General features: G+C 52.5%; 1 protein-coding gene and 1 long non-coding RNA gene across 11 annotated transcripts in view; one reads left to right on the forward strand and one right to left on the reverse strand.

Annotated features, from left to right (window-relative positions):
* Positions 1-14,897, reverse strand: part of RNF220 (ring finger protein 220) — a 218,842-nt gene that overhangs the window by 27,794 nt on the left and 176,151 nt on the right. For 9 of the 10 annotated variants that reach the window (XM_023631348.2, XM_023631355.2, XM_023631352.2 and 6 more), the window contains exon 3: positions 8,323-8,455. In XM_023631348.2, coding sequence (XP_023487116.1) covers positions 8,323-8,455 — 133 coding nt within the window. Of the gene's footprint in view, positions 1-8,322; positions 8,456-8,773; positions 8,892-14,897 lie in introns of those variants that run through there. The other variant, XM_070260089.1, reaches the window with a different exon arrangement.
* On the forward strand, positions 3,909-6,838 carry LOC138923163 (uncharacterized). Its single transcript, XR_011436393.1, has 3 exons — positions 3,909-4,045; positions 5,387-5,439; positions 6,518-6,838. It is a non-coding gene; the product is annotated as an uncharacterized lncRNA (long non-coding RNA).

Consider the following 14,897-nt stretch of genomic DNA (forward strand, 5'->3'; position numbering starts at 1 on the left):
GAGCTGGCTCCTGGGAGGGGGTACAGACACCAGGCATCGTAGGCTCCCTGATGGATCTGAGGGAAGGAGCTTTACCTGACTCCTGGTATCAGGCCTGAGGATTCTGCCTGTACTGGATGCCCCCTTCCTCCACCCCCATCCCTAGCCTGCTCTTAGCTCCTATGGGATTGGGGTGATGGAGCTGACATGGCTCTTGTCAATTCTCCCTCCAACACGCTGCAAACTGCGTTAGGCCAGGAATGATCTCCCCCTGATTCAATTTGTCAGCCCCAGGCCCTCCGGCATCGGGCGCGGCAGGCGGGCGGGAGCTGGGCCCTGAAATATGGTGGGTGGCTCGGAGCAGGCGGGGGCGGGGGCGGGAGGTGATGGATGGGCTGTGGGGGAGGCGAGGACTGTGTTTAATAACAAAATTGGTATGCAAGGCCACATCCCGCGCTAAGCATGAGTGATCCAGAGCCACAAAGTATTACAAATCCCCGCTAAACAGATGCTGACAATGGAACAAGACGTATCAAATCAGATCCACTTCAGAAACATTAATATCCCTGTTCCTGTCCCTCCCTCCCTGCTGCCCCCACTATGCTCACCACATCTGTGCTCATACATTCACGCAGGTGCACACGCACACACACACACAAATACATGCATACAGAGATGCTGGCTGATACATGCAAAAGGCAGACACAGCCCATTCACCTAGGGGCCCTGCACAGACACACAAACAAGCTATACAGGTAGAGCACACCCACAGAGATTAATAAAGCACAAAAGACACACAGACACACATCCAAGGCAGGACACACAGGGCACACAGTGACTCACCGGGCACATACACAGGGAACACCCACAAGGTCAGACATAGACACACCCAATATGTGAGCAAAGGCATAGGCAGATTTGGATAAAGTAGCAGTTCTCACCTGGGGCCATTTTGCCCCCAGGGGACATTTGGCAATGTCTAGAGACATTTTCGATCGTCCTAACTGGGGGCAGAGTGTTTGCTACTGGCATCTAGTGGGTAGAGGAGATTACCCATCCTACAGTGTACTGGCTAGCCCCTCACATCAAAGAATTATCCAGCCCCAAATGTCAATAGTGCCGAGGTTGAGAAACCCTGGTATAAAGGCAAATATACACATATCCTATCCACTGTGTCTCTAGAATTCTATCCACAGTCACACAGATGCACAAGCACAGAGTCTTATTCCCAGAGACATGTCCATAAAGGCACATTCACAATAGTCACCCAGACCTGAATGAAGTCATGCACCAACATCCACATAAACATGTGCATAGATCCAGACGCACATGTGCACCAACACACACCCAGACACTCACATACCCACAAATGCAGAAACATGTGGACACATACCCACACAAATAGACACGTATATCACAGTGCAGGGGCCACCAGACTCGGCAGCAGGGTGAGGCCAAGGTCTGAGTGTAAAAGCAGAGCTGTCTGCCTGTCTCATCACACAGGAGGGGCATCACAGACTGGGAAGGACAGCCAGTCCAGGTTCCATTCAGTTACATTTTGTTCATAAATGGTCCCTGGGTTCCTGCTCCGTGCCAGGCCCTGATCTAGCATTGGGGATACAGAGAGGAAACTGAGCTGCTCTTGAGGAGCAACTCGTTTGTGAGTTCATTGCTTTCATCATTCCCTCACTCAGTCAGCAAATACTGACATTACCACTGGGCCGGGCACCGTGCTGGACTGATAGGTACAGAAATGAGGCATCTGCTGTACAATGCTGTTCTCCCTGGGCCCCTGGACTGAGGTCTGAGTATTATCTGAGCGGGATCAGGTTGGAACAGAAGAGGAAGGAATGAACAATTCTTGTGCACCCACCACATGTGTCAGGCATGGGCTGGTACCTTATGTGTGCCATCTCTTAAATCTTCACGAAAACTTTACAAAGTTGACTAACAGAGGTTAAGTGACACCTCTATGCTCACACAGTCCGTGCTGAGTTTGGGATTTGAGTTCATGTCTGACCAAGTCTGAAGGACTGCTTTTCCATCGCCCATGGTGCCTCCCTAAAGATACTCAGGGGCTAGGATGGAGGGCAGAGCTCTGAGTTCTGTTTCTCTCTCTGCTTTGGGGAGGGTTCTGCTGACTCTGGGCTTTAGTTTACTCTGCTGGTGAGTAGAAATGGGGACATTTCGGGTCAGAACGTCCAGCCTCTCTTTTTGCCAGTCCTCTGAATCTTTTCCCGGCCACCCTCTTCCCTTTCCCTGGAGTTGGGCTGGTACTACCCTAGACTCCTTCCCTCTCTCTGAGCCAGCACCCGGGCCCTACCTTTTCTCCAACAACCTGATCAACTCCACGTGTGCTTGGTGTCCTAGAGACAGGAGTCTGGCGAAGGGGCCACCTTAGAGAGGAGAGGCTAGAACCCAGGAGCTGCAAGCAGCCGGGCTCCCGCCCAGCTCATCTGCTCTGTCTTCCGTCCCTCCCTGTTTCCACAGCCCACCCCCAACGATTTCCTCCCTTCTCAGTCACTCGCTGCCTAGTGATCCATGGGTTTTAAATTATAACTGGGACCCAGGAAACGCGTTCCTAAGTACAATATTCATGGGCTGGGCTGACACTTTTAATTAAGGTGATTTACACTGAATTATCCTTGGAAATAAAGAAATGGTGCGCTGCCCGGGAATAAACCATCATCACCAGCCGCCTTTGTAAGTTACACTTCGTTTTAATCTATTTGGGGAATTGTTTATCTAGTTCATTACCCAACCAAACACCGAGGCCGGCCTTAAATAAGGCTTAAGTGGGGGTGGGGGCACTGCCATCTCCACACCCTGCCTCTCCTCCAGAGTCACCCAGCCTCCCTCTGGCTCCTTCCAGCCCTTTTAAAGCACTGACGAGAGCTCTGGTTTCCCAACCTAGAGGCCAGATCTTGAAGTGGCTCTGGAAACCTCCCAGAAAAGGTCTCTGAGTTCAGGCCCTGCCAAGCCATGCCCCACTTTCAGCTCTGTGCAGCCCCTCCATGTCCAAGGCTCTTTCCTTTCTCTGGGTGGAAAGTCCTGTCTGAGGGCCACAGAGAAGTCTGGGAGCCACCCCCAACCTGCCCTTCAATCTACAGCCCCTGTGAATATTTCTGCCTTTCTGTCTGTACACTTCCAGTCTCCACCCCCTCACCATCCCTGAGACATCTTAGCTTAGCATGCCCAGTTGTCCTCCTTCCCTCAGATACTTGCTTCTCTGCCATCATCACCCAAGTCAGAAAACTCTTTCTAGTAAGTACCCCACAAGTAATCAGCTAAGTTCTCTTGCTTTTCCTCCACCAGTCTCTCATCATTCCCTCTTCTCTGTTCCCACTGCCACTGCCACTGTCCTAGGTCAGCCTCATCACCTAGCCCCTGGACTCTGCGCAACCTCCTTACTTGCCTCCCTGTTTCTCCTGGTCTCCAGAGCAATTCTACAGCTCAGCTCTCTGATCAATGTTCTAATTCCCCCGCTACATCCAGGGCAACCCTCCAGCATCGAAGGTCCTCCACTATCTGTCCTCAATCTAACTTTGCTCTCCTGGTTCTAACTAGCCCAGTCCTGGGGTCTGTTGGAGCCCCGGTGCAGGACTGAGAAGGTGAAAGGCAGAGACTGGGGTGAGGGAGGGTGTGTGGGCACAGCCTACAATCTTGAATGTAAAAGTGCTTTGAAAAGTGACGCTTCTTCCTGTAGCCGTCTGTGTGTCCATGTGCCTGGGGAATGAGCATCTGTGGGAAGGGCTTCTTCCAGGGCGTGTGTGTGTGTGTGTGTGTGTGTGTGTGTGTGTGTGCGTGTGTGTGTGTGCTCATAACTGTGTGTGTTGGAATGTGGGTGTGTGTGTGCCTGGCTGTTGTGTTCCGTGTTTGCGCCTGTGTCCGTGAAAACCAGCCAGCCCTAGTTTGGGAGCTGGAAGGTCCCTGCTTCTCTGTGTGAGCTCTTGGGTGTGTCTGAAATAGCACCTTGCTCCAGGGGGCCTGCTCTGTGCTGGGAGGCAGACGGAGGCAGAAGCACAACACCAGGCCCACCCTGAAGAGCTCCTCCAGGAGCAGCCAGGTGGGAGAGAAGGACCCAGGTGATAGACAGGCACCCACAGACTGAGGAGCTGGCTAGGCTGAGGGAGGGGAGGGAGGGCAAGGGAGGCAAAGGCAGGGTAAGTGAGGGAAGGGGACAGCTGGAGCGAAGAGGAGAGGGAAGAAAAGAGGGGAGCCGAGAGGAGAAGCGAGCATAGAGCGGAAGGGAAAGGGGAGGATTGGAGAGCTGGGGAGGAAGCCTCTGGCTGCATGCCATGAATGGGGGATGCCCTCATTTGGGCTCTGCCCAGGACACTCTGAGTGATACACACACAAGCTCTGCCCTCCTGGAGGACTCAGTTTCCCCATCTGTAAAATGGCTGGTCGAAGGTCCCTGTCAGCTCAGGGAGCTGATAGCAGGGAGTGGAGGAGGGAGAGGGGTCTCAGGAGCCAGGGTGCCACATCTTTTCCCAACCTCCTCCGCTTTCCTTCTGCCTCCCGGAGAGCCAGCAGGGGCGGGACAAGGGCAGGCAAGGCTGGGGACCTCCCTGCGCTACCCAGGCAGCGCACAGCCCTCAGCCCGGAGGGAGCTGACACGCTCCTTGGGAATTTATCACGCACCCAATTACAATGTTAATTGGCAAGTTCCTGAAATCAATTAATTCGCAAATTTTTTCCAATTAAAAATCCAGATAAATCACGAGGGCGGCAGCGGGCCGGTCCAGCCTGCAGTCCGGTGGGCGCAGCGGCCGCAGGGAGGGGAGGGCAGAGCGGGAAAGGGAGGGGGCGGCGGGCGCGGCTGCCCTTGAACGCCTTTGCCGGCCGGTCGGACTGTCAGCGCGCCGGGCGCGGCGGGGCCGAGACAGATAAAACCATCGACCCGTCGCCGCCAGCGCTTCGGCTTTATCGATCCGACGGGAATTTCACTTGCTGTGCAGATCCCGCTGTCCGGCTGTCAGACACCGGTTGGAGGGGGGCGTGCCAGGGGTTAGGGGTGCTGGGCTGGGCCTGGACGTGAGGGGCACAGAAGTGGGGGACGCAAGGCATAGCCGTGAGGGGCGGAGCAGACGTGGGGGCTCTGGGTGGGGAAATGGACATGGGGGTAAGGGTGTGGAAGTAGAGGATGCTCTGGGAGGATGTAGGCGAGGAGCGATTGGTGCAGGGTCATGGGTGGGGGTGGAACACTTCTGTGGGTGGAAGTGGATGTCCTGGACAGTGCAGGGGTGGGGCCACCGGGACTAGGCTGCAGTGTGGACCCCCCTGAGGAGGCAGAAAGAGAGCTTGGGTTCCCATTTGGGCACCCCATAGACCCTTAGGGGTGCACTGCTTTTACAAGGCGCTGCAGGTCCCTCCACATGACTGCGTCTATTCTCTGTTCCTGTAGAGGGAAGTCCTCCATTGAAGCAAATTACCCAGAAAGCCTCCTGGACAGCCAAGGTATGGAACTCAACTGCAGAAGGATGCTTCTTTCACTCTCTGCCTCTCCTAGGCTAGTCCCAGGTGTGTGTGTGTGTGTGTGTATGTGTGGCGGAGGTGGGGGGACAGTGGTTAAGAGCATGGCACTAGAGTCAGATGGCTTGGGTTTGAATCTTTACCACTTTACAGCCTTAGAGAGGTCACTTAACCCCTCTGTACCTCAGTTTCCTCATTTGTAAAATGGAGTTAATAATTATTAGCTACTCCAGAAAGTTGTTGTGGTGAAGATAAAATAAATTAATGCAATATAAAGTACTGGGCACATAGTAAGTCTTCAGGATTATTATTATTAGCATTAGTATAGTATCGTGGTAGTTTTAAGTGTTCCCACAAATTCTTCGATATTCTTCGCTTATAGACTATTTTATTCTCCTCACTTGATTGTGGGCTGGACATGGTGACTTGCTTCTTTTTTTTTTTTTTTAAAGATTGGCACCTGAGCTAACAACTGTTGCCAATCTTCTTTTTTTTTTTTTTTCCTGATTTTTCTCCCCCAAATCCCTCCAGTGCATAGTTGTATATTTTTTAGTTGTGGGTCCTTCTAGTTGTGGCATATGGGACACTGCCTCACTGTGGCCTGATGAGTGGTACCATGTCCGCGCCCAGGATCTGAACTGGCGAAACCCTGGGCCGCCAAAGCGGAGCGTGCGATTTTAACCACTGGGCCACGGGGCTGGCCCATGGTGACTTGCTTTTTTTTTTTTTTTGAGGAAGATTAGCCTGAACTAACTACTGCCAGTCCTCCTCTTTTTTGCTGAGGAAGCCTGGCCCTGAGCTAACAACTGTGCCCATCTTCCTCTACTTTATACATGGGATGCCTACCACAGCATGGCATGCCAAGCAGTGCCATGTCCACACCTGGGATCCAAACTGGCGAACCCCAGGCCGTTGAGAAGCAGAACGTGCGAACTTAACTGCTGCACCACCAGGCAGGCCCCCATGGTGGCTTGCTTCTAATGAATAGAATAGAATATCCTGGAAGCAATAGGATATGATTTCTGAGATTAGATCATAAAAGACATTTTGGCCTCCTCCTTAGCCTCTCTCTTGGATCACTTGCTCTGTGGGAAGTCAGCTGCCATGTCATAGGGAAACTCAAGCGGCCCTGTGGAGAGATCCGTGTGTCGAGGAACTGAGGCCTCCTGCCAACAGCTACGTGAATGAGCATCTTAGGAACGGATCCTGCAGTCCCAGTCAAACCTTCAGATGGCTGCAGCCTTGGCTGACATCCTGACTGCAGTCTCATGAGAGACTCTGAGCCAGAAGCCAGAACTACCCACAACTACCCAACTAAACTGTTTCTGAACTGATGACCCACAGAAACTGTGAGATAATAAATGTTTGTTGTTTTAAGCCACTAGGTTTTGGGGTAATTTGTAACACAGCAAAAGATAACTAATATTTCTTCCTTCAAAGTTCAGCTCAGGCCTCACCTCCCTCAGGAGGCCTTCGCTGCTCTGAGCTGGGTTGGGCGCCTCCTCGACGGTCCCACAGCTTCACTTCTTCCCACAGAGCAGTCTCTAGCCCTCAGGGTTTCTATTGCCTGGCTCTCCTTGCTCTCAGATTATGGACTTCTGAGGGCGGGGCCATTTCTCATTCACCTTTGGATCCCTTTGGGATTAGAGGAGAGGGTAGGAGGAAGGAGAATCAGTCAAGTCTGAAGTGGGATCAGGAGTAGTGGGGCAGGCTGTTTCCCTGCGGCAGACGTATTTTCCAAAGATGGCTGCGACCATCTCTCCCATCCCACATGCTCTTCTATAATGTGAAGAATACGCCACTTCTCCCATCAAAAGGTGGGGAGGATGTCCGCTCCCCTTGAATCTGGCTGGGCTAATACTGCCTCGACCAATAAAGTATAGTGGAAGTGACCTTAAGCGATTTCTGAGGCTAGGTTATAGAAGATGATCCAGCTTCCATCTTGTTGGCTGGAACATTTGCTTTAGAGCCCTAAGCTGCATGTAAGAAGTCCAGCTGTCCTGAAGCTCCATACTATGAGAAAGCCCAGGCCACATGGAGAAGCCAAGTGTAGGAGCTTTGGTCACTGCCCCAGCTGAGGTCCCAGCTGACAGCCAGCAGCAGCCACCACACATGTGAGTGAAGGCGCCTCCAGAGGATCTCAGCTCCCAGCCATCAAGTCTTCCCAGCTGGAGCCCCAGACATCCTGGAGCAGACGTGAGCCATCCTCGCCGTGCTCCATCAGAACTCCCGACCCCACCGATTCCACGAGTATAATGAAATGGTTGCTTTAAACTGCTGAGACTTGGAGTAATTTGCTACACCCCTCCTCTGCTCCCTTTGATAATCTGGATCCTCCATGAGGCTGTCCAGGGGGCTCTGCCCAGTCCTTCAGGCAGAGACAAGGGAGGTGGGGTGGAGCAGCGGGGGACACGGCTGGGCACATTCTCAAGATCGGCACCTGTTAGCCCTTGAGATTCACAGAGAGGGTAGTGCTTCCTCTCTCGGATGGCAGCACCAGGCTGCACTTCTGATGGGGTGGCCAGGCCCGGGCCCTGCTTTCTGTCACCCTGCCCTGAGGCTCAGCATGGCAGTGCAGGGCCTGTGGCAGTGGCTCATCCCCTTTCCAGCTCCTTTTGTGCCCTTTTGAGGCTGAATACTGAAGAGGGGTTACTCTCCTCGCATCTCCCAAAATAGAGCAAGAAGAGAAGGGCAGCACCGTTCAGCTGGGGGATCTGAGAACTGGAGCAGAGTAGAGGAGCATGGTGGCAGATCCTCGTCTCCTACTGAGCGACTGGGGTGTGGGTCAGGCGGCTGTTCCTGGAACATGGTGGTGGGAACCCTGAGTAGAATCCTCTGGCAAGCAGGCTCCCCTGGTAGGTGGCTTACCTGGCGGGCAGTTGGGCCAGCTGTTCCAATTCTTGCTCCATATGCTCCTGCAACTCGCTGGGCCTCAGCAGGACCTGGCAGATGGGGCAAATAGGGGCCTGGCTGTCAAACAATGCAGCTGCCTTTTTCTTACCTGGTGAGGGAAGGAGAAGAGACAGACATATAAGCTGGCACAGTCTGCGGAGGGAAACTCAGCATTCCAGTCCTCCAACCCAAGCCTGCTGCTGCCTCCTAGGGCTTCTCAGTCTGGAGGAGGGGTGAGCCTGAGGGTCTCAGAGCCCATAAACATCACTCCTCTTTGCAGCTCCAGAGGCTGTGGCCATGAACAGCACCTCCTCAGCCAGCTGCCCCTCTCAGAAATCTATCGGGACACAATCGATGCTCTGTGGAAGCAAACCTTGATTACTTCATTTCACACAGGTTAGTGAAGAAGGTCTTGGTTTAATCATACCATCACCCGGGATATCCAGTGCCCCCTCTGTCTCTCCTTTCCTTACTGCTTCCACACTCCCCAAATCTGAAGAAGGAAGAAAAGAGGGAGAAAGGGGATTCATTCCTGCAGTCATTCAACAAACATTGTCTGATGTCTACTCTGAGCCAGGCGCAGAGCACAGCAGTAGGACACTGAACATAATCAGATTTAGGCCCTGCCCTTGAGGCCTTCACAGTCAAGTAGGAAAGACCAAAAGGACCCAGGTGACTTCCAGGGCAGTGTTCACTTCCAGTTCCTCACTTTTCTCCGGGGTTCTTTCCACAGCCTCTTCTCTCCTCCTTCTGCATGCTGGACCATCTTGTTCCTTCTTATGACCCTAACTCCCGCCTGTGCCCTGTTGACTCCAGACTCTGTATCTACCCCGGATTCCTCCGGCCTTCTCCATACCCCTACATTCAAGCACCTAATAGACATCAATGCCTGGATGTCTCATACACATCTGAACTCAACAACCCCAAATCGGGCTCTTCAGCTTTTTCACCCGTCTAAACCTGCTCCTCTTTCAGCAGTGTCCATTGTAGTTAATGACACTTGCGTGCACCTAGTCACCAAAGCAAGTAACCTTCGCCTCACCCTAGGCCCCTTCCCTTGCCTTCCCACTCCTCCCACATTCATTTAATCACCAGGTCCTCTCTGTTCTGCTTCTTCAATGTTCCTGGAGTCTATCTTCTCCATGTTCAGGTCTTCACTACCTCTGGCTTGGATAACTTTATTGGCCTCTTGCGACTCTAACAGATTCTGGGTTCTCCTCCTCCAAAATGCCCTTCAAATTGTGTGCCCCCAGTACACAGGCACATGTGGGTACAGCGCTGGCTCTGCAGGTGTTGGGGCCAGCCGGGAGCCCAAACTCCATTCCCAACTCTGTCACTGATGGTAACTAGAACACCCCATGCTAGGAGGGAGCCTCAAGGTTGCCTGTGCACTGCCCTGGGGATGCCTACACCTCCTCCCTTGTCACTGTCCCCACCAATGCTCCCCTGGCCTCTGCTTACAGGCGTGGGGTTGGGAAACATCCCTCCCTACCCATGTAAACTCTGACTGTAGAAAGGACTTCTTTAGCTTAAGCATGGATCTTTCTCCCTGCTTCTTCTTCCCATTCGTGCTCGGAGAGGGTCAAAATCAGCTTTCAGAAGGAGAAAGGCCAGTGATGACCAAGATGGTTGCTTGAGTAGGGTTGGCAGATTAAATACAAGATACCCAGTTACATTTGAATTTCAGATAAATAATGAATAATTTTTTGGTATAAGTATGTCCCAAATATTGCACAGGACATACTTATCCTAAAATTATTAATGGTTTTTCTAAAATTCAAATTTACCTGGATGTCCTGTATTTTTATTTGCTAAATCTAGCAACCCTATGCCCAAGGGAGCTCCCAGTTCAGGCTGAGCACAAAAACTCACCTCCCTTTGACACAAGACTGAGGATGATCACAGCTCTCCTGGGTGCCCAGACTGAGTCATCTGAGAGGTCAAAGGAGGGAGGAATTCATTCTGGGTGTGTGTTTTCAGGAGTGGAAAAAAGAGAAGGCTTAACCAAAGAAATGAAAAGTAAGTTACACCTTGGAGTGTTCCAGGCAGAGAATGAGAGCAAATGAATGAGTGAATGAGTTATGAACTCCTTGTGGGCAGGGGCCATTTCTTGTCCATGTTTATGTCTATAGACAATTGAAAACAGACCTGGCACAGACTAGATGCCTAATGATGAAGCAAGAGAGGAAGAGAAGGAAGAGAGGCAGGAATGAAGAGCAGATTGTCCTAGAAGCTAGATGACCTTCATAGAGCTGGGATGTCAGCTGTGGAGGCTTTGCGTGTACCAGGTGGGGTGGATGTGGCTCTAGTCTGTGTGGCTGGGTCTCTGAGGAGAGGAAGGGGCCCTACTGATCATGTGCCTTGGTGGCTGTGCCTCATATGCTCAGGGGACAGCTGGAAGGCAGCTCTGAGTAAGAGCAGCAGATGGGGCCCTAGTCTGGGAATTGGGAGATGAGGATTCTAGGCTCAGCTCTCCCCCTAACTTCACTCAGCCAGGGAATCTCGGAGGTGAGAGAGACCCTCGAAATTCCCCAGGCCACTATCTTTATTTTACAGATGGAGGAACTGAGGCTCAGAACTGGACCAGGACCTCTGTACTTGGCTCTTGATCTCATTGCTTCATTTATTTATTCATTCAGCAAACATTTATTAGACAATTTTTCTACATCAGGTCTTATTCTAGGAGAAACTGGGGCTCAGAGATAAATAAAACACATTCTTGGCCTCAAGGAGATCACAAACTAGCAGGAAAGCCAAAAAAGCAAGTCAGTGTTTGCAGTCAGTGCAGCCCCTGGCAGGGCTGAGGGAAGCATGAACAGGTGAGCTGGGGGGCAGGCGGGGGGCGGGGGGGGCGGGCAGGAAGGGGCCAGAGGAGGGTTGGTAGGATCCAGGGGGACGCAATGTTTCACGGGAGGCCTGAAGGACAGTAAGGGAGAGTTGACAAGGCTGTTGAAACAGATCATTGAGGCAGGGCCTAGGGCATAAGGGGCGAAATGGTAAGAGAGGAGTCTGGAGGAAGAGGAGGATGCGGGGCACGGGGGCTGAGCCAAGGTGGAAATATCAGGATTTCAGCCTCTTTCAGCCGGAGACACAAATCTGGCTCTCAGCCCAGAGTCCTCTCTCCAAGCCTGGGGCCAGACACAGCCTTCCCATAGAGCTCTTCTCAGTTCATCTGCTTTGCTGCCGCAGGGATCTGCCACTTTTCTGAGCTTGGTCTCAGTTTCCCTATCGGGACAATGGGCCCTTTTCCTGGCTCCCAGCTTCAGGAACAGCACTGACAGGGATCAGCTGAGGGATCCCACAGTCTATGCCCTCCATCCCATCTCCATTTTCTCCGGGGTTAGAGTGGCAGGTGTCAGCACGGCCATGGGCCCCCTGCTTCCCCTCCCCCGCTGTGTTCCCTATAATTTTATATTGAGACCTGTGGTCATGACGTGGGTTTTACTGCACTAACGACATGGCCTGCCCAGGTTTAATGACAAAATCCATACTCTGGCCCTGGGCCTGCTCCTCGTTTGCATAATTCCCAGAATACAGCTCCCTGAAGCTTTTGACCTGGGCCATTACAGTGGCCATAAAGTGGGCCATAAAACCGCTGGGGATGGCCAAGAGGAGGGGGCTGTGGTCTTGTGGGGGTGGGAATGAAGTCCTCAACCCCCTACTCTTCCCAGGCCTGGGAGGGGGGCATCCTCAGTCTCTTTTCTTCCACAGTTCCCAGAATCTGGGAGTCCATCTCAGGCTGGAGAGGCCTCCGGAAATCTTTGGGCCAGCTGCCCATCCAATGCAGGAATCATCGCTGCCAGCATCACAGGTAGGCAGACGGAGCCCACCAGGGGCAGGCTGTCAGAAACCATCTTCTCCTTGAGTATTCCTCACTCCTGCTCATGACCCCCCACCTCATACCTGGCCAAGCCCTTTGCCACAGGTGGGTCCAGGTCATGCGGGCCTAGGTTGAATCCTGTCCCACTTCAGGAGGCCTAGCTCCCCAGGGAGGTCAGGAGCCAGGCTGAGCAGCATAGTGGGGAGACGTGGGAAGCATGAGGGGATGGGGACAGGGACTGGGACGGGCTGTCAGTGCTAAAGATGATGAATGGGGGAGGTGAGGCGGGAGGCCCAGTGTTATCGGCAGTGGATGGCGGCTGCGGGCGCTCGCTGCTCCTGCTAATCCCCGGGCGCTGCCTCAGCCCTTGCACTGATAACGAGGAAATGGGACTGACAACAATTTTTAGCTGAGAGATTCTTCACCAAAATGCCAGGCGGCCGGAGGTCTGACAGCGCCTGATTGAGTGTGTGAGTGTGTGGGGGGAACGCCCGCAGCCCCCTCCCCACCCATGCAAAGATGGATCGCTCATTCCGCCTCCCGTCCACATTCATTACCGCACCTCCCTCCCGCCACCTCAGTCGCTGCGGCGCCTGCCACCTCCACTTCTCCGCCTGCCGCAGGTGTCCCCTGAAGCAGGAGGAGAGCAGGGAGCGGAGGGGGCCCTGCCCTATCCTCAGCCTTGCCCATGGCAGCTCCAGCTCAAAGGGGTGAACAGTGCAGAGTGGGGCTGAGGGTCAGGTGCTACCTGGAGGCTCCCTAGTTGTGTGACCTCCAGAGGGTCCCTTTCCCCTTCTGAGCTGCTAGAATACCTTTCTCCCCAGAAAACAGGAGGCTCCAACAGGAAGTGACTGTGGGCTGTGAGGGCGATCGTCATGCTGAGGAGAGAGGAGAGGTCAAGCCAGGTAGCCTTTCCCTGTCTGAGCCAAGTCTGGCCAGTCCAGGTGCCCTCAAGCCTTGGACCAAGGCCTCGGGTACCAGGGGTCCCAGATCAGCCCTCTGCTGCCCCCCTCTGTTGGGAACTGCTGACCATCGGGAGCAGGCAACTCCATGGCCGGCACAGCTGCTCCTTCTCTGCCATCTTCCATAGTGACGCCTGGCACAGAACTGGACATATGGAGATTGAGGGTCTCCTTCAAAGGGAAAGCCCTCCCTTTCAAGATCACCACGCCCATCCGGCCCTGGAACTCCCACCATGTGACTGACTCTCTGGCTCGGCCTGTTTGGTTTTGTCCTAGTTCTGTTGCTTGTGCCTTCCATTCTTGCCTCTCTGCTTGTTCAAATCCCATCTCCGTGATCTCTTCTTTACAGACCACGAAGGCAAGGCTTGCCTGCCTGGTGCCTGATTTAAGAATGAGGAGGGTTAAAATAAGGGTGAGGGTAATTCTAGTGACAAATGGCAATGGAGGCTGAGACTTTGAAGAGTATGCACATGTGTATAGGTGTTTGTGTGTACACACGTGTGTCCCGCCCTTCTCCTCCCTGCACCCCCAGTAGAAGGGCTTCCATTTCCTAGTGACCAAGACGCAGAGGAGCCTTCAAGCAGAATTCAACAGAGGTGCCTCTTACTGGCTGTGAGACCTTGGGCAAATTGCTTAACACTTCTGAGCTTCAGTGTCCCCTTGTGTGTGACAGGGATCCCAGGATCCAATTAAATCAGGGCCATGTACAAGTGACGAGTCATTAGTTATCTCTAGTAGGACACTAGCACAGTTTGTTGTTTGGGCCTGTATCTACCCCATCGTGACACCAGCCTGGCCTTGCCCTGTCTCCGGCCTTCTTCCCTGCTATGATCAAGATTGTATACCACTCAGTAGGTCCTCTGGCCCTGGCCCTTTTGGCCTCCATGGAGTTCCTTCTTCCTATCCATCTCTACATCTATTTATTGGTTTATATGTCCCTATATCCATCTGTCCATCCATCCATCGATCCAGTTATCCATTATCTGTCCATTAATAACAATAACTATTTATTGAGTGTTATTATATGTTAGGTTGTAGGTTTGATGCTGCACATATTTTATCTCATTTAATCCTTACAACAGTCCTGTGAGGGAGGTATTATTATCTCTATCATGCTGATGAGGAAAATGGGCTCACAACAATGAAGTGACAGAACTAGAAAGTTCCGACAGGGATTTAACTCCAGGTCTGTGTGACTCCAAAGCTAGTGCTCTTAACCATTGTACACTACCCAGCTACCTACCTGCCCACCCACTCCCCCAGGTAATGATTCAATAATATTCAACAAATGTTAACTGGATACCAACGATGGGCCTGCTATAGTATGGCTGCCATGAAATAATGAGCAAGACAGACAAACTCTCTGCCCTCAGGGCGCTTCAGGCCTAACTGTGCATAGAGACAGTAAACAAATGTCCCCAGAGTGGTTTCAGAAAAAGGGAAGTACATGGAACTATGGGAGTATATCATCTGGTCTGGGAGATGAAGGAGGTGACATTTCAGCAAAGGCCTGAAGGATGAGAGGGAACCAGTCGGTCAATGATTGCGAAGAAGAGGTGTTCTAGATAGAACACAGCATGTTTGAAGCTATAGAGGGGTGAAAGCCTAAGCAGAGAATGGAAAAGAGTCCAGCATGGCTGGAGCAGAGAGAGTGAGGGGCCAAGTATTGAGAGATGATGATAGAGAGGCTGGATCCTGGAGGACTTTTTAACTATGTTAATGATTTTAGTTATTTTTTTTTTACACATACAGTGAGAAGTCATTGAAGA

Source organism: Equus caballus, chromosome 2, assembly GCF_041296265.1.
Source record: "Equus caballus isolate H_3958 breed thoroughbred chromosome 2, TB-T2T, whole genome shotgun sequence".
Taxonomy (NCBI): Eukaryota; Metazoa; Chordata; class Mammalia; order Perissodactyla; family Equidae; genus Equus; species Equus caballus.